The sequence below is a fragment of the Ochotona curzoniae genome, unplaced genomic scaffold (genome assembly GCF_017591425.1).
Source record: "Ochotona curzoniae isolate NIBS_2020 unplaced genomic scaffold, NIBS_Ocur_1.0 scaffold_2476, whole genome shotgun sequence".
NCBI classification, from domain to species: Eukaryota; Metazoa; Chordata; class Mammalia; order Lagomorpha; family Ochotonidae; genus Ochotona; species Ochotona curzoniae.
In genome coordinates, this window is record NW_024467095.1 from 15,744,449 (window position 1) to 15,764,091 (window position 19,643).

At 49.3% G+C, this 19,643-nt stretch overlaps 1 protein-coding gene across 2 annotated transcripts; it reads right to left on the reverse strand.

The window, feature by feature from the left end:
• Nucleotides 1-8,149: 8,149 nt before the first annotated feature.
• Nucleotides 8,150-18,077, reverse strand: RAB19 (RAB19, member RAS oncogene family). 2 transcript variants are annotated; one of them, XM_041002343.1, is made up of 5 exons: nt 17,950-18,077; nt 17,180-17,219; nt 15,244-15,466; nt 14,550-14,733; nt 8,150-9,053 (listed from the first exon to the last, which is right to left on the reverse strand). In XM_041002343.1, exons 3-5 carry the CDS (start codon nt 15,442-15,444, stop codon nt 8,785-8,787), a joined length of 654 nt encoding a protein of 217 aa, XP_040858277.1. In that variant the 5' UTR covers nt 15,445-15,466; nt 17,180-17,219; nt 17,950-18,077; the 3' UTR covers nt 8,150-8,784. The 2 variants fall into 2 exon arrangements, with proteins under 2 accessions (XP_040858277.1, XP_040858276.1); XM_041002342.1 differs by lacking the exon at nt 17,180-17,219.
• Nucleotides 18,078-19,643: the final 1,566 nt, after the last annotated feature.

A 19,643-nucleotide genomic window follows, 5' to 3' on the forward strand; every position in this document is an offset into this window, starting at 1 on the left:
ATTCTCCGCCGTGTGCACTTGGTCTGTGGTTTTAGTGTCATGTTTAATTGCACGCAGTAATACTACTGAGTAACCAGAACCAAGTGCAGATGTGTAGAGGTTTCCACTGTGTTTAAGCATGGTAGGAAGGTTGTGAATGAACCATTAAAATAGAGTTGGAGAAGGTTGACTCCAAGGGCTGATAGGTTTGGTGGGTGTGTGGTGGGGGCAGAGAGTGTGTGTGTGTGAATGTGTGAGAGAGAGAGAGAGAGAGAGAGAGAGAGAGAGAGAGAGAATGAGTGTGTGCGCGTGAGAGATGAGCTTCCCATGCCTGCATAGATGCAGTTTTCTTAGCCTTAGTGGACAAACCTGGTGTAGTGGTTTCAGCCTTGTGTGGCGGGTAGATCTTAAAGGCAGCTCCATTGGTAGTGCTTAATCCTAGCAGTGCTAGCGTTGTCTGGCTATATAGAAAAATGGGGTTAGCCATAGAGGTTAAAACTATCCGGTGATCCTATATATATGAACACAAACTGGGTCTTGGATGCACAGTTGTATTTAATGTCTTAGGATTCAGCCTCTCCAGTCCAGGCACTTTTGGAAAAACCTTTGTCCTCATTTGAGGAGTTTTGTTGAGTTTCTGTGTTGGTTTTTTGCTGATACTTGCCTCAGTCCACGCCGAGCCCTTTTTGCAGGTAGACGGATGTAATTCAAAACTAGGTACTGAGGTGTGTCTTGTAGCGGAGTAACTGGTTTGCAGTCACAAGCCCTACTTTTCCACTGGAGGGAGGTGGGGTGGCCATCCACACGACGAGCTCAAGTTCAGTTGTTAGCTGTTGCTCTGTTCCCTGCAAGTCCGTGGGAGATGCTCCTGACAAGCCCCTCTACTGCTTAGATTCCTGAATTCCCACCCGTCCTTTGACTTTACGGAAAAGAATAAAAAGCCCGAGTAACTGTTGCAGAGGTCTCTGTATTTTGCAGCTGTCCTTTTGTAAGAAGCACTTTTCCCAAATAAAACAATAAAACAGTAAGTTGGCTCTCCCGTTTTGTGTGCTGGGCTCAGTTCTTCAAGCAGTTGGTGTCACTGTTTTACAAGACTGCCAACCTGCTGAGAAGCCTTTGAAAGATTAAAGGGGAAGTCTGAACTGGCTGGGATCACAGAATTTGCAAAACTAACACTGCTTCTCCACCCCCTCCCCGGCACTCCCTGCTTCACACCTTCATGTGTGTGATGATCAGATGTAGGTAACATACTTGTGTCTGGAAGTATGTATTTTCTCCTTGAATTATTTTGTTGCCAAAATGGGAACCATCCCGCCACACCTGTGGTGCTTGTTTGTAGGAATATCACTTCCTGTTTTTAGTTCTACATGAAGAATTTATGATGCTACAGAAGTTTCCGCATCCAGTAGTGGCATATCTGTGTGCTTGTTATGGTCACAATATCCATTATGTAGATCCACTGAGTTACTGAGTTTTCTGTAAGCAGCTGCCTTCTAGAAGAGACATGCTCCAGTGCTGCTGCTGTTAGTCAAGCTGGGGCTGGGCACCGCCAGAGCAGTACTGAAGCACCTGGGTGGACAGGTGTGGACAGGTGTGGGGGATAAAGGGAGAACTCCCTTGTGGGCTGCCAGAGCCTCAGGGGAGGACAGAAAGGTTCTGGGCTGTGTACTTTTGGTAAGTCGGGAGCTTGTGTAGAGCCTGAGTGGTACCTAGTACTTGTTGCCCTTGTTGACTACTTTCCTTCCCCATATGTGGTTGCAGAAAAAGTTAGGGTGCAGACTTCAACAGGTACAACTTCTCCTTTGCGCAACACAGCAGTTTCAGCCTCTTTCCTGCTACCGCACACAGTAGGTCATGCTCACACTGCTGACCTAACTCCCATAGGCACATTCTTCATTGAAAACACCTTTTTAAAAAGATGCCAGGTGGCTTGGCGAAAGGCAGGTGTTGTCAGTGATGTTCATCATTAGTACTGCCTACCAAATGTCTTGCACCTGCTTTCTGGACGTAACTTTTTTTAATTGGTCACATTGTATTATGTGACAGTTTCATAGGCTCTGGGATTCCCCCCAACCCCTCCCCGTATCCTCCCCCCATGGTGGGTTCCTCACCTTGTTGCTGTATTACATTTCAAATTCAGTCAAGATTCAGTGCAAGCGTATATCAAGCATAGAGTCCAGCATCTTATTGTCCAGATCAATTAAGCAGTTTCTTGGGGATGACATAACATCAACAATAGTTTACAACATTATGGAGTTAATTGACATGGTATTGAGTGACTGATATGTTAGAAAATGCAAGTTCTTAACCATATCCTGTGACTACTTCATTGACATTTCAATTTTAGTTTATATACAGCCAGCTTCTATCCACCTTAAAATGGCTATAGGATACTATTCAGCTGTCACGTGTCTATTTTCATTTTAGTATTTAACAGTTTATAGTGTTGAAGCATAATTTGGCTGAACTTGGCAGTTTTTAGGACAATCTAAACTGGCTTATAACTCTAACAAGGCATATTGGACTTGACTTTTTAAAAAGGATTTTATTTATTCAAAAGACTGAATTAGAGCGGGACCTACAGAGAAAGAGGTTTTCCATCTGCTGATTCGCTCCCCAAATAGCTGCCACAGCTGGAGCTGAGACTGGAGCCAAGAGCATCTTCTGGACCTCCCATATAATTGTCAGGGGCCCAAAGATGTGTGTCATCTGCTTTCTTCCCAGGCTCAACTTAAGGGTACTGGGTGGTAAGTGGAGCAGCTGGGACATGAACCAGTGCCTGTATGGTTTGCTTGTGTGGTTTATCAGCTACCCCCCTACATTGTACATCCCGTTGACCATTTACTGATAAAACTATGATCAGCCCAGAACAAGAGTCAGAACTTGATTGGCGGCTCAAGGGCCCCCTTTCCATAACAGGAAGTTTTCCTTGAGTGGCTGTGTCGCTGTGCGTTGGTCACTGCAAGAACACACAGCTGGGCCTGGCACAATAATGTAGTGGTAAAAGTCCTCGCCTTGTACACGCCAGATCCTGTATGGTTGCTGGTTTTAATCCCGGAGACCTGCTTCCATCCAGCTCCCTGCTAGTAGCATGGGAAAGCAGTCAAGGATGGCCCAAAGCCTTGGGACCCTGCACCTGCGTGGGAGACCCAGAAGATCTGGTTTCGGATTGGCTCGGCTTCAGCCGTTGCGGCCACTAAAGGAGTGAACCATCAGAGGGAAGTTCTTCCTCTGTCTCTCCTCCTCTGTTTATCTGCCTTTCTAATAAAAGTAAATCTTAAAAAAAAAAAAAAAAAACAACATAGACCCACAATGGACATGGAGCAGGAGAAGAAGAGAAAAGCCTCTGGAATGTTAGATGTCATTGTAGAATAGAAAAGTCTGTTCTATGTCCAGCGCGATGGCTCAGTGACTAAATCTTCACCTTGCATGCAATGGAATCCCATATGGATCCTATGTGGGTGCTGGTTCTAATCCCAACAGCCCTGCTTGTGGCCTGGGAAGGCAGTCGAAGTCTTGGGACCCTGCACCCATGTAGGAGATCCTGAAGAGCTCCTGCCTGCTGGCTTCAGTTCAGCGCAGCCCATTGTGGTCACTTGGGGAGTGATTCTGCAGACGGAAGATCTTTCCCTCTGTCTCTCCTCTCTGTATATCTGACTTTGCAATAAAAATAAGTCTTTAAAAATTTTTTAAATTTTTATTGGAAGGATGTTTACAGAGCTTTTTATTGGAAAGGCAAATCTGATTTGCAGAGATCTTTCATCTACTGGTTTATTCTCCAAGCGACTACAGTGGCCAGAGCTGAACTGATCCAAAGCCAGGAGCTTCTTCCAGGTCTCGCATGTGAATGCAGAGTCCCAAGGGCTTGAGCCATCCTCTGCTGCTTTCCCAGGCCACAGGCAGGGAGCTAGATTGAAAGAATAACAGCAACACAAATTAGTGTCCATATGGAGTGCTGGCACCACAGATGGAGGTTTAGGCTACTATGCCACAATGCTGGGACCATCCAGGTTGTATTTTGGAACTGCTGTTTGGAGCAGCACCTGGTAGATGTTCTTTGGGCTGTGCTGGGAAGGGGCACTGCTCTCCTGTACTTCTAGGGAGCGGCAGGCTTTCCTGCAGGAACACAAAAGGCCCTCCCAGCGAGTGAAGTGCCTGCTGTTGGGAGTTTTCGTTAATGCTCGCTCCGTTTTTAGTTCTTACAGATTGCTGTTTGCTTTCTTGTCTTTGAAATTACAGCCATTTGTCAACGTCCTGTGTTCTCAGATATTTAAAGTGAGAGGACTGTAGGTCACCTGATGTGCTGAACACTGCGGCCAAATCTTTTTAAATATTTATGGGATGTGCTGATCTGGGCCATTTATTTAACCTTAATTTCTTTGTAAAGTATACAGCACAATGGTCTTGTCACGTGGTAGTCTTGAAAATGAAAAGAGAGGCGCTTGGGATGCGAAACGGCAGTCCCTCAGAGGTCCTGCCGTTGCAGCATTTCCGGGGGGGGGTGTCGGCGGGATGAGGACGGTCTGCCTTCCTCCGCCCTGAACTTGGGTCCCTACAGACACCAGCAGTGGATGTCAAAGCCAGGAGGCCGCAATTGCCAGGCATCTGTTCATCAGCCTGAAGACTACATTTTGCCAAGCATGGAATGTCCTTTTTCCTTTAGAAGTATTTGAAAGTGAGAGAAAAGGGAGAGATCTGGTTTTAAGATGGAACTTTTTATTTATATTTATTGGAAATTCAGATTTATCGAAGGAAAGAAGGATCTTCCCATCTGCTGCTTTAATCCCTAAATGAGTGCAACAGTCGGAGCTGAGTTGTCCAAAGCCCAGGAGCCTCCTGTGGGTCTCCCACACAGGTGCAGGGCTCAAGGACTTAGGCCATCCTCTGCTGCCCTTCTGGGCTGTAAGCAAGGAGTTAACTTGGAAGTGGAACACCTATGACTCAAACTGGCCAGTACGATAGGCAGAGGCTTAACACTTTGGCACTGATCACAAAAGATATTTTTTAGTCTTCTGGTTTATTCCTCAAAGGATAGATGGTGGTCAGCCAGAAACTGGAGTCTCCTCTATAGAGGTCGTATGGGCGCTGCTGGGACCTGTGGCTTGCTGCCTGGGGTGGAGGAGGCCGGGCTGTGCACGCACATGGCTGAGTATGTGCACTTGAGCACTTGCAGCGTCTGTGTTGGTGGCACACTGAGGAAGCTGGTCTTTGCATCAGGAATTGTCTGTGGTGCAGAATGAGGCACCAGTGGGTGAGGCCGAAGTAACTCGCAGAACTGTGAAGCCAGCTCATTTGTTTTTAAGATTTACTTATTGGGAAGGCAGATTTACAGAGAGAAGGAGAGGAAGAGCTTCCAACCTCTGGTTCACTCCCCAAATAGTGGTAATGGCCAGAGCTGAGCAGATCCAAAGCCAGGAGCCCAGAACATCCTCCAGGTCTCCCACAGGGGTGCAGGGTCCCAAGGCTTTGGGCTGGCCTCAATTGCCTGCTTTCCCAGACCACAAGCAGGGAGCTGGATGGGAAGCTGGGCTGCTGGGATTAGAACTGGCACCCATTGCTTCTTGGCCTTTTAGCTAAGATCAAGTGTAGAACCGACACCCATATGGGATCCTGGTGCGTTCAAGGCAAGGACTTTAGCCACTAGGCTACCGCACTGGGCCCTGAAATGCCAATTCTAAGTGTAACTTGGAAGCCAGGGTCTGGCAGCTGGTCTTAAAGAGCCACTCTGCCGGTGTGAATGGGTGGGGAGGAGGCACAGGTTCCTATTGGCAAGAGACAAGAATTCCAGGAAAACAAGCTCATTGGAAGGGGCTGTTTGTCGTGAGGGTCAAGATACCTGTCATCAGAGGCCACCATTGGGCATCCTGTTTCAGTGCTGCCTTGAGTCCCGGCCACTCCACTTTCCATCCAGCTCTCTGCTAATGTATATGGGAAAGCAGCGGGGGGTGGCCTTAGTGCTTGGGCCCCTGCATTCACTGGTTTTGGCCCGACCAAGCCCTGGCCACTAAGGTCAGTTGGAGACTGAATGGAGGTTTTCTGTTGTGGAGTGTGAGAGAGATCACACTGGACCCAAGTGTAGGATGTTAGGAGGAGTCTTTATTTCCCAAGCTTGGTGACAGCAGCTCCCGCTGCACTCCAGGAGCTACGCGCCGAGCTGCCAAAGTCAGGGTTCCAATCAGACGGAGAGCCACACAGTACAGTTTCAAGCAGGAAGAGAGTTACCAAAGTTACAGCTAACTAACTACAGAGGCAGGAGGGGCCAGGTGCACAGAACCTCCCGAGTTATTTCCGCGCTGTCAGTTGTGGATGATGTGGAAGGAGGAGTGGGGTACACTTTTCGCACCTTCCATTAGCTTGAAAGGCCCCTGTCCGCTGTCAATCAGCCTGACAAGCGGGTGCGTGCCATCAATCGCAGTGCCCCTTGACATCTTCTCTCCCTCTAATTCTTTCAAATAAATCCTTTTTGAAAAGTTCTCTGTGGGCCCATTACCATGGCTCAACTGGCTAGTCCTCTATCACCAAGCACCATAATCTCATATGGGGACCAGTTTGTATCCTGGCTGCTCCACTTCCCATACAGCTCCCCAGTGATGCTCCTGGGAAAATAACAGGAAATAATCCAAGTGCTTGGGCCCCTGCTTGCGTGCGGAGACCCAGAGAAGGTTCCTGGCTTAAACTTGGTCCAGTACCCGGCATTGTGGCCATTTCGGGATGGAGATCTTTCTGAGTCCTCTCAGAAACCTACAAACCCTGATTCCAGTGGTCCTGCATGTGCCCCCCGGATGGCAGCAGCAATGGCTTAGGTCATTAGTGCCTGGTTTCACAGGAATTGCACTCCTGGATTCTGGCTCTGACTGCAGCTACTGCAAACATTTCAGGAGTGAATCAGCAGCTCTTCTCTCAAATTCAAAAATAGAGTTCATTCTATGGAACCCCTGCTTGCTTGGCCGAGCTCCTCGGATGGTTAGTGTCAGGTGTGGGGCTCCGCTATCCCAAAGCCAGTCCTAGAACCGTCTTCCTCTATCCTGCACCAGTCAGTCATGTCCCATCCTGCTCCCTGACTCCGGGATCTTGTGCGACAGATGCTTGTGGACAGGAATGGTCTCCCCAGGGGGTATCCCATCCAAGCAAGTGACCCCAGAAGTTCCTGTCAGATTCCCTTCTCTAGCAGCAGACTGAAGTCCTAGTGTTAAATGCTTCCTCTCTGTAGGTTTGTGTGTTTGAGGCCCAGGAAATACAAATGCTACAAGGAAGACTGGTGCTCAGGTGGAAATTGTCACTGTGATTTCCAGTCTCCTCCAGGGGATGAGGAGGAGCAAGAAAGGCTCGCAGGCTCGCTCCGACCAGCAACTGGGCTATCAGAGGAGTGGCCACACTTGGCAGGACTGGTCCTTTGCCATGTGAGCTGGAATTACAGTACACACCAAACAGATTGACCGATCTAGTTCTTGGGCACGGAGCTAATTAACAAGCCCTGGAGACTCAACTGCAAGGTAGGAACTTCCTAAAAAGGGACCTGAAATGAGAAAATGCAGCGTGCCCCCTGATGTCCAGGGGGAACCTGGAGGAGGCCTAGGCTGGATTGTAAAGGTCAGAATGCAAATTCTGACACCCACCTAAGTGCCTTAGGGATGAAGAATGAGTGGGGAAAATCAGTGGGAGGGAGAAAGTGTGGAAGAGTGAATTTCAATAGTCTGAGCTTGGTGGGCGCCTGGGGCTCCTGTCACGGTCACCTGCCTTGTACAGACCTTGAAAGACCAGCTCGGGGTGCAGGCCAGGGTGCATCGGAGGGGGAAGGATACCTGGAGGAGTGGGAAGGGGGCAGGAGCAGCCGTAGGTGCAGTTGAGAGCAGTATGTCTGCTCCAGGGGGTTCAGCTAGGGTGTTAGCCACTCGCCAGAGGGCCAGGCATGACTTTGAGCTCCGGGAGGTTCAGTGGCTGGCCACTGCTGTGGTGGGCAACGAGGGTGCCAGGGAATCGCCATCATTGGGCAGACACCTGTGACCGGGCAAGGCTCCCCGGCCTGCTGTCTGTTCTGAAATCTCTGATGCAGCGCCTGGGATGAGTTTTTGCATCTACTTTCCTTGGCTGCTGATTCTAGTTCTGAATGTAAGATTCATCCCAGCCCCAGGGGCCCCATCCCAGAGAAGGGCTATTATGATTTGATAAGCATCCATGAGTCCATTTTAATGTAATCCAAAAATAACTTGAGATCCAGCAGATAAGTGGAGATTCTGGAAAGCCACTGTAGGCATCTCCCATATCCCAGCCCAACCAGGGGCCAGTGCCATCCCACTCCATCTGTTTGTTATCACATGGTCCCTGACCATTTGGCAAGATGCTGTTTCTAGTGGTTATGTGGACAAGCTTTGCTGCCCCCGCTAAAGCCCTTGATATATGAATGAATGTTGGGAAAGAAAACAAACGGCATTAAGGTTTCTCACCTTCCCCACCTGTTCTGCCCACATTGTGTCAGAATGTTCCAGACTTCCTCTGTGTGCTCTGGAAACCCCTCTCCCACTCCATGCGCCTCCTCTGCAAGGAGAAAAGCAAAACCCTGTGGCTGAAGTATTGGGAGACAGAGAAGAAAACGGGAGGGGAAAAGCAGCCTTGCCCTCTGACCCTATGCCTGGCTTCCAGTGTGGCTTGGTGGGGAGCAGTAGTGGCCCCCCTGTGTTAGACTTAGCACCCGCCTGTGGCCTAGAGCGGGAGTTGAGGCCAAAGTGCTGCTCATCCAGGCTGGAAGAGCTAGGAGGCAAGGGTAGCAGCCAGCTGCCTGTGGTCGAGTTGGCCTTGAGTGGACTTTCAACAAGTGCATTGGGTCTTTTCCCTGGGCCCTTGGGCCAAGAGAACGGGGCTGGAATCCAGGGACAGGCCGTTGGGGGCGCTCTCCCCATACAGGTGCAGGCTGTTGCGGGCGATCAGCTCCTTGGCCATCAGCACGAAGACTTCCTCTATGTTCCTGGACTCCTTGGCAGACGTCTCCAAGACAGCGAGGAGGCCGTATTTCTCTGCCAGTGTGCAGGCATCCTCAAACAGCACGTGCCGCTCTTTCCACAAGTCAGATTTGTTTCCTGCAAGGGAGAGGGCAGCCGACTCCACTGAGTAACTTGTTCTCTCCAAAGTAAACTTGAAAGTGTCAGCAATAAGCACGCACGCAGATGTTCCCAAAATGGAACTGAGGGCAGAAATGCACATGCTTACGAATGGAAGAAGAGCCTCTCCAATGATGCTGTAGGAACTTGAGAATGGGAGGAACTGGCCAAGACCAGAGGGTGTGGCCACCAGGTGGGAGAGGTGGGCACCTGCCAGTCACACTGTGCCACGCCCTCCCAGTCTTCCCTCTTCGTTTTACGTCTAGCCCATTTCACTTGCTTTCCCCTCAAATTATGAAGTGTTGAGGGACTGTGAGCGGAGGCCCTGTGTTTCCAAGGGGGCCAAGGTCAGGATTTGCTAAAGTCCACAATGAAGGTGTTTTCTTTTGTGTCCTAAAGTTGTTTTCAGGTCCAGAGTGGTATCCTAGGGGCTAAAATCCTTGCCCTGCACGCCAGGGATCCCATGTGGGTACCAGTTTATGTCCCAGCTGCTCCACTTCCTATCCAGCTGCCTGCTTGTGGCTTGGAAAGCAGTAGAGTATGGCTCAAATCCTTGAGACCTTGCACCCACGTGGGAGACCCAGAAAAAATTCCATGCTCCTGGCTTTAGATCAGTTGCAGCTACTTGGGGAGTGAACCAGTGGATGGAGGATCTTTCTGTTTCTCCTTCTGTAAAAATCTGACTTTCCAATAAAAAATAAATCTTTCTTGTAAAAAAAAAAGAGAGAGAGAATGAAAGAATGAGATCCCATCTTCTGTCTGCTGATTCACTCCCCAAAATGCTCAACACAGCCAGAGCGGGGCCAGGCTGAAGCCTGGATCCTGGACTCAGTCGGGGTCTCCCATGTGGGCATTGGGTGTGCGAGCCTTCACCTGCTGCTCCAGGGGGTGCTCACTGCTACCAGCTGGAGAACAATGCAGGGTCAGGGCCCAAACCCGGGAACCATGATCATCAAGAGTCTTAACGGTGGCTCTAAAGGCCCTCCCCAGGAGGTTTTTTCAGCTGTACTGCCTGGGTTTGAGTCCTGTCTCAGCTCCCAATCCCAACTTCCTGCCAAAGTGCCTCCTGCCAGGTAAGGAAGTGCTCACAGAAGCAGCTGGCTTCCTGCCATTTCTGTGAGAGACACAGAGGGAGTTCTAGTTCCCGCTGGCCTGGGGGGATGAACCACGGAGGGAAGGGGGGGGCTCAGTCTTCATGTCTATACCTACCTCTCTTTTAACTTTCAAATAACAAATAAATACTAACTGGAACCTAAAAAAATATATATCCTTGGGTCCTGGTAAAATGGCTCAATGGCTAAATCATTATCTTACAAGTACCAGGATGTGGGCTTAGGCAGGCAATAAAAGGATCAACAACAGCAAAGCTGTGATAACCACCTGCTGTGCGTGGGGGGTAGTGGGGTGGGAGTGGGAGAGAATGAACCTGGGCTGGGGCTGACAACATCCTCATTCTTGACCCAAATGATGTTTGCTTCAGTGTTTCTCTTTACGATGAATAACCATGTACTTTAATATGTTAATCTGTCCCCATAAAAAAAAAACATTTAAAAGACTATCTTCCCCAGTCACAATCACCAACTGCTTGCAGACAAAGCTGGGCTTAGATCATAATTATTCCCCCAAAAAGTTTAAATCCAAGAATATTTTCTTTTAATTTTTTAAGGGTTATTATTATTATTATTATTGGAAATACAGACTTAGAGAAAGAAGGTGATACCGAAAGAACTTCCATCTGCTGGTTCATTCCACAGTGGCTGCAATGACCAGAGCTGAGCTATTCCGAAGTCAGGAGCCAGGAGCCTCTCAGGTTTCCCACATGGATGTAAGGTCCCAAGGCTTTGGGCTGTCCTTGACTGCTTCCCAAGGTCACAAGCAGGATGGGATGGGAAGTGGAACAGCTGGGACACAAACCAGTGCCCATATGGCATCCTGGCGCATTGACACGGAGCCATCACGCTGGGCCTTGAGGGTATTTTCAGTGGACACTATTATCACATCCTGTACCACGCAAGGCTGCAAAACAGCCCAAGATGTCTGGTTTGGATACCTGGAAACTGTCAAGTGCTAAGGGGTCTTTGCAGATGTAATTAAGCTAAGGCTCTCAAGATGGGGAGACTGCCCCGGATTAGCTGGTGGACCCTGGATCCAGTCACACACATCCTTCTCTAAGGGAGGTGGAGGGAATGTCAACTCATGGGAGCAGGTGATGTGAAGGCAGACAGTGCGTGATGCAGACACAGTCAAAGGATATCGGTGGCCACCAGCAACCAGCAGAGGTAAGGGACAGATTGTTCCCAAGAACCTGCAGAGGAGAGCCACAAAACCTTGGGTGCACCTGACACACCCTGACAGTGCACACTCCAGACTGTGGTCCCCAGAAGGGTAAGAGAACACATTTCTGTTATTGTAAGCCCCCCAGCTTGTGGTCTTTTGTGGCAGTGGCCTCAGGATACTCACACCTGCCCAATAGGACTCATAGCCTGCGGGGCTGAAGCTCAGAGCCAGACTTTGCTTCTAGAAGGAAGGTAGGAAGCCAAGACGGTAAAGAAGTGTGGAGTGAATAGGAACCTGTGGCGCTAGGGGTCCGATCTGTTCCCTGTATCTGTCCCTGACTCATGCATTCTGACTTTTACGACCCACTCCTCCCACCTGTCCCATCCGCCACACCTGGGACAACAGCCCTGACTGTCCATTGCTTCACCTTTGCCCAGCCGGACACTGCACCCTTCAACATGAACCAGGAATCGGAGAAAGGGAAAAACAACAGCAGCATGTTGGCTAAGTGCACTTCCTGGGCTCCCAAGACATATACCCTCTAACTCCCACCCACCTGCCCAAGGCAAGATGCCTTCATCTTGTTGGGCAGGCAAGAGCTGGACAGAATACGACAGCTAGGCAGGATTGGATCCACTCTAATTTACCAAGGCTAAGGATCAGGCTAGTGGTACAAGCTGTCGGAAACACAGGCATATGATCTTTTCTTGGTAATCCCCACCCCACAAAACTCTGAAATACTTATTTGTTTGTTTATGTTTTGGTCATTCATTTAACAGTAATATATTTCTTAAACTGACCATTTTAGTTTTTTGCTCAACATGCTTTGTATGAGTATTTCTACATTTTAGATCATAACTTTCTTTTTTAAAGATTTACTTAATTTTTCTATTGGGAAATCAGATGCACAGAGATACAGAGAGGAGGAGAGACAGAAAGGAAGATCTTCCATTTGCTGGTTCACTCCTCAAGGGGCCACGCCAGACAGAGCTGTGCCAATCCGAAACTAGGAGCCAGGAACTTCCTCCAGGTCTCCCACATGGGTGCAGGGTCCCAAGGCTTTGGGCTGACCTCGATTGCCTTCCCAGGCCACAAGCAGGGAGCTGGAGGGGAAGCAGGGCCACCGAGACACAAACTGACACCCATATGGGATCTCGCTGCGTGCAAGGCCACTAGGGTATTGTGCCGGGCCCATCACATCACAAACTAAGAGACTTGGCTGTTGGGGTGAGTGTTGTGGTGCAGAGTAAAGCTGCTGCTGGTGACACCAGCATCCCTCTGTGGTCTGCACCTGCAGCTAGTTGGCGCCTCATTCATACCCTGGTTTGAGCACAACTCAGAAGTCCCCATGGAGAAATCCTTGATGAGCAAGTTTGTCACCCGTACTCACTCACAGATGAGTTGGGTAGGAATTTCTGGGCAAGGTGCTTTCTGAGGTCTCTTCTACCATGTGTCCGCTAAGGTTTCATACCCATTGCTTTGGAAAACATGAGCCAAGTTGAGTGCGAGCAGAGGGCAGGTTCCTGGCCCTTTATCACTTCTACCCCGTTTCCCCCTGATGTTCCAAACTCAAAAACTTCACTTATGCTTTCTCATTCTTTCACTGCAAGTCCCTCATCATATGCTTTAGCTTTACCTTACACAGTGTCTTGAAGTGCTAGTAGCATTAGGCCCAGTCTCCAAGCCTCTCTCTCTTAGTTTAAGTTTCCTTGTCTGCCTGGGACCAGAGAACTGCCGAACAGCAGGGGGTGACTCCATTTTATTAATCTCTTACTAAAAATCAACTGACAGGGCCTAGTGCAATAGCCTAGTGGCTAAATCCTTGCCTTGCATCCTCCAGGATCCCATATGGGTGCCAGTTTGCATCCCAACTGTTCCACTTCCCATTCAACTGTTTGCTTATGGTCTGGGAAAGCATCAGAGGATGACCCAGAGCCTTGAGACCCTGCACCCTCACAGGAGACCTGGAAGAAGCTCATGGCCGCGGATTGGCTCAGCTCCAGTCATTGGAGCTACTTGGGGAGTAAACCAGTGGACGGAAGATCTTTCTGTTTTTCCTTCTCTCTGAATCTGCTTTCCAATAAAAACAAAAAATTAAGTCTTTAAAAAAAAATCAAATGACAGGGCCAGTGCTGTGGCATAGCAGCTTAAGTCTCTGCCTGCAGTGTCATCATCCCTATGGGTACCAGTTGAGACCAAGCTGCTCCAGTTCTGATCCACCTCCCAGCTAATGGCCTGGGAAAGTATTTGTGTCCCTGCACCCATGTGGGAAATCTGGAAGAAGCTCCTGGCTCTGTGCTTTGCACCAGTCCAACTTAAGCTATTGTAGCCACTTGGGGAGCAAATCAGGATCTTGTTCTTTGTCTCCCCTTCTCTTAATGTAACTCTGCATTTCAAATAAAAATAAGTAAATCTTTTTTTAAAAAATCAACTGACTGAATAGAGGGAGCGGTGTTGCTGGTTCTATAGCGTCCCTGAAACCAGAGTCATGAGGTCACTCATCTCGGTAGGTAACTCCCATCTCTCTGCAAGTGGAGGCTGACCAATCTATACCACAGCATCAGCCCCGCTCACCCCCATCTACTTTTTAAAAAGATTTATAAGATTTATTTATTTTTATTGGAAAGTCAGATATACAGAGAGGAGGAGAGACAGAGAGGTAGATCTTTTGTCCATTGACTCACTCCCCAAGGAGTTGCAACGGCCAGGGCTCATTCGAAGCCAGGAGCCAGGAACCATCTGAGAATCTCCCTCATGGATAGCACGGCCCCAAGCACTTGGGCATCCTCTGCTGCCTTCTCAGGGCACAGGCAGAGAGCAGGAAGGAAAATGGAGCAGCTGGGACATGAACCGGCACCCACAGGAGATCCTGGCACCCGCGAGGCAAAGATTTAGCCACTAAGTCATTGCACTGGGCCCAGTTCTATTTTTTTAAGTTCCTGCGTTCTTAAGACAGTTTAAGACAGACAAATAGTACCATGCTGGCCTGATTCCAAATCCCTTCGATGACAGCACTTCTGCAGCCTAGCCAAGGGCTACCTAATTCAGAAAGCTTTCCTCAGATCCAGGCGGGGCAGGCATATTGGAGCAGCCTTCTCCCTCCTCACTGCATGGCACCAAGAGTGGAGGGCAGTACAGCTGCTTCCTCCCGTCCCCATGGGGTTGGTACGGGTTACCTTGCTCCACAGGCGCCCTTACCGATCAACATGATGACCAAGTTCGCCGCTCCGTATTTTTCAATCTCGTGAATCCAGTGAGGGACCGACTCGAAGGTGGTGCGCCGTGTGAGGTCATAGGCAATGATGGCCGCATGCGCACTGCGGTAGTAGCTCTGTGTGATGGTGCGGAAGCGCTCCTGACCAGCCGTGTCCCACACCTGCAACTGATGACAGGGCAGGAAGGCACAGCGTCAGGGGTGGCCCTGCTGATGGAAACTCCCGCACCAAAGGAGTCCCGAAGACGTGGTCCTCTGCGACTCGCTTCTAGGCTGTCTTGCTCAGACGCTGGAAGGTGCTTCCTGGGTGACTTGAGTGTGCTTTCGGGTTTGTGACCCACCACCTCAGGGGCATGTCCCTCAACGACAGGGACTCTCTTTCTGTGTGTGTGTGTGCTTTTTATTTGTACCCTTAATGATTGCTTGATTCAGTCTACTGGGTCCACCAATGTGGAACCTGACGTTATGAGAATTGATTTCCAGTTGACCCTTCATTGTTGAAGTTCACATGATGGGAGTGATTTTTGAGACATTTTAAACTCAAACTGGATCAAGCAACGTTTCCCTTGATGGGTTTATACCTTTACTTAAGAGCCACAACGATTATGTATGGGTTTCAGCATCAGGAACTCTGGTCATAGGAAGGCAACTGACTCCACGACCCCTGTGCCCTCTGACCTTGACCTTCTTGCCATCAATCTCAAGGGAGCGCACGGTGAAGTCCACCCCAATGGTATTCTGCTGAGTTTCTGTGTAGACGCCGGACTTGAAATGTTGCACCACACACGTCTTCCCCACGTTGGAATCCCCGATAAGAATGATCTTGAAGAGGTAGTCAAAGTCCTCGTCGGCTGTCCTAGCCAAACTGGAGAACTGCATGGCTCTCACACCTAGAACAGAGCTAGAAGAGAAGGAGTTGGTTGTAAAAGAAGAAGGAAGTGGGGTCAGGCATGGAGGCCGGACAGAACAAGACACAGGAAGGTCACAGTCCCTACAGTGCTAACATCCTCGCGGAACAAAGATGCCAAGGTCTTGGTCAGGCACGTGACAGTGTCCCCTGGCCGTGTTGACATTACTTTAGGGATTTCCTCCAAAGGAAGCGGTTTTACTGCCAGTCTCTGGTGAGCCCAGGAGACAGTCAATGGTATCAGATCCCAACACTAATGGGATGTTGATTTTGCAGCAGGGGTGCCCCCACACACAGTGTCCCACAGTGCCCAGGGAGAAACTTGGCAGCAGAAATCCCCACGGAAGTGATAATATCTGCCAATAACCAGTGGGAGGATGGGTCTCTGTCGATTCTTCAGGGACAGCACAATCCCCAAGTATGAAAAGACTGGCCGCCGAGGCAGCCAGCAGCCAGCAGCCAGCAGCCAGCAGCCAGGACTTTCAAGATGTGTCTGAGAGGGCAGTTCTGTTTATTTAGCATATCCTTTTTCTCCACCTGAAAATGAAAGTTTTAAGAATATTTACGATGAAAACTGTGGTTAGAATGCTATGGCTGGGTCACACACATATTTTCTAGACTTTGATTGTATTACTGCAATAAAACTGTTAGAAAAAAATGCTATGGCATATTTTACCACAGGTTGGAAAATAATTTGTGGATTTTTTAAATTAAAGATTTATTTATTTTTCTATTACAAAGTCAGATATACAGAGAGGAGGAAAGACAGAGGAAGATCTTCCGTCCGATGATTCACTCCCTAAGTGAGCGCAATGGCTGGTGCTGTGCCGATCTGAAGACAGGAATTTCCTCCAGGTCTCCCACATGGGTGCAGGGTCCCAAGGCTTGGAGCTGGATGGGAAGTGGAGCCGGCGCCCACATGGGATCCCAGCACTTTCAAGACGGACTTTAGCTGGTAAGCTACCGCGCTGGGCCTAATTTATGGATTTTTAAAGACAGTGTAGCCTAAGTAGCTAATTATCTGGGGAGATTATAACAAATATATACTCCTGGAGCCCATTAAAGCCTCTTAACGTACTTAAAAGAGAAAAAAAAAAGCAAAAAACAGAACACCCCCAGCGCGCACACACACACACACACACACACACACACACACACACACACACACACACACACACTCTCTCTCTCTCTCTCTCTCTCTCTCTCTCTCTCTCTCTCTCACAACCCGCCAGTCTCCGCCCCTCCCCTGTTACTCTACTGAAGTCAGTAAGGAGCAGGAAGTCAGTAAGGAGCAGAATTGCTCACCTACAGCTCCAATCCCACCTTCAACAATCCTGCTGAGGCCCTGGGGTGATGGCTGAAGTGGCCACCCTTCCCACTACAAGTGCCAGGATCCCGCTTGGGCATCAGTTTGTGTCCCAGCTGCTTCACTTCCCATCCATCTCCCAGCTTGTGGCCTGCAAAGCAGTGGAGGATGGCCCAAGAACTTGGGATCCTGCACCCAGATGGGATACCTGGAAGAAACTCCTGGTTTCCTGGCTTTGGATCAGCTCAGCTCTGGCCAAGGTGGCCATTTGCAGAGTGAACTAGCAGATGGAAGATCTTTCTTTTTGTCTCTCCTCTCTGTAAGTCAGCACCCCCTTCCCCCTACAAAGAAAAACAAAAAAAGAAAAAAAAAACCAGCAAAAACTCAGCTGAAATACTCACTTTTGCTTAAACACCTTTGATCCCAAGGAACGTAGTACTCCTGAAAAAAAAATCTATTTTACAGGGGTAGTGTGCTGTCGTGTGTGTGTGTGTGTGTGTGTGTGTGTGTGTGTGTGTGTGTGTGTGTGTGTGTGTTGGGGGGGACTCAGCTTCCTCTGCCACAAAGTGACACATCCCTCTACTATGCGCCAGCCCCGTTTGGAGCAGCAAGCATGTAGCCCCAAGCCTCAACTGTTTTTCACGTGAGAAACTGGCTTACATCTCTTCCTGGACTCTCTCATAAAAGGGAAAGTAACCTTACCCTGTTTTATCCTTCGGTTTTCAAAAGTCACAGAAAAAAACAAGGCCGTAGCCCCACACACTTTAAAATAGGCACAAATACCTAATCAGCTCTAAAGGGATCAAAAAGGACCCCAGGACTCCCCTGCAGGCCTCTGCGGCCACAATTGGCCAAATCACCCAGCAGGCAAGAGTCACAATCCAACCACATTTCTGTCTCAGACTTTGCCACTTAGAGAAAGCCATCCCACTCGCAGTGCCTTATCACAGCAATCTGATCTGGAGCTGAAACCGTATTTCTCTGCCACCCCTTCCTCCTCGTTGGACCCTCCCCCTCCCTGCCCCCTTAAGTCCCCAGGGTTTCCACAAATGGCCCCTTTAACTTATCCTAGATGCTTCCCAGGGAGAACCAGGCAGCGCTTTTCCGGATTCGCACATCGCAGCCTTCATCTCGCCAGTTCACCTGTTGCTCCTGTGTCTCGCTCCCTCACCTGTGCTTGCAAGCAGGGGCTGATTTTTCCACTCCCCCGCCCCTGCTTTTCCTTGTAGTCCTCGGGAGCCCCTTCTTCCTCCTGCCTCGCTGCGTGGTGGGAACTGTAGTTCCGGCCCCAGGTGTCAGGTTTGGCGGCCAGAGAAAGCGAAAGGAAAGACGGCTCGATCCCTCCCACCTTGTGCAGCTGCAGCCGCGGGCGTCGCAGGGTACGAAGGCGCGCCAGAGGCGCTGGCCAGCGCTGGGTCCCGCACGCAGCCCGCCGCGCTCTCAACGTGGGACAAGGAGACGCCAGCATGCTCAGCTAGCTAGCTAGCTCCACGAGCTAGCTGTCTCTGTTCCTTACTTTACTCTTAAGCATCTTCCGCCCTGCTTTTTCTTTTGGTTGAGCTCAAAGATGTTAATTGAAGGTACCTGCCTTAAACGAGGGTGCAGATCTCGGTCTTAAGGAATGCAATTTTCCCGCGGATTTAATCAAGTCCACTGTTTCTGAGGAGAGACAGAGGGGCCATCCAAGCAGAAGGTGAAAATAAACGAGCGCAAAGACCCACTGCAATCCTAGAAGGACTTTGAAGCCCGCAAGGGGCGAGACTGAAGCTCAAAATATTTCTTTCCCTCTCTCCCAGTTCTACTGAGTTCGAGGAAAACCCAGAGTTGAGCGGTCCCCGATGCGGGCAGTGGAAGCCTAAAGCTGAGGGGACGTTCCTTCCATCCTTCCGCTCATGGTGCCCAGAGCAGCGGCTGCTTCTCAGTATCCATCAAGGGCACTGAATTTCTCCACTTGGTGCAGTATAATGTGGCAGCGGTGGGGTGGCACACACAACAGAAACAGCTTGCTAGGTAAAATATTTAAATGGGGATAGTGTTGTTTTAAAATATTTATTTTATCTTTATTGGAAAGGCAGACTTACAGAGGAGAGACAGAGAGGAAGAACCTTCATCTGCTGGTTCACTCCCCAAGCAGCTGTAATGGCCGGTGCTGCGCTGATCTGAAGTCAGGAGCCAGGAGCCTCTTCTGTGTCTCCCACGCAGTTGCAGGATCTCCAGCCTTTGGGCCATCCTTGACTGCTTTCCAAGCCACAAGCAGGGAGCTGGATGGGAAGTGAGGCTGCTGGGAAGCAAACCAGCGCCCATATAGGATTTCTGGCTTGCAAGGTGAGAGCTTTATCACGCATGGGGCCTGGGGACAGTGTTGTTACACTGTGGGCTGTGACCTGAGAATAGATCACGGAATCAGTGGTAGTGGGTGGCAAGCAGTGTTTTTAAAAGATGAGTTTGGGGGGGCGGGGAATCAAATTATACCTATGTAATCAGAGTGAGTATTGTTTTGGGAATGATTTGGGTCAGCTGTCACAGACTTGTTCCATAGGGGTATGTTAAATGGACTTATCACTTGGGCTGAGGTCCAAACATTTGAAATGGGGGCGGGGGGGGACAACTGTCCCAAAACATTGTTTTTGTAAGGCTTCAAATTGCCTTCAAAATAAGGTTTATCTTAACCCAATTCCATTGACATACACGTCAGTTTCTGGGACTTTGGGGAAAGGTACCAGCACTGGCAAACAGACAACAAGGGAACGGGACATGGCCACGTGCTGCTGGGGACTGTTGCCTGGACTGCTGTTATTTCTTTAAAAAAAAGTTTTTTAAAATTTTCTTAATTTTTTTAAGGATTTATTTATTTTTAAAAAGATT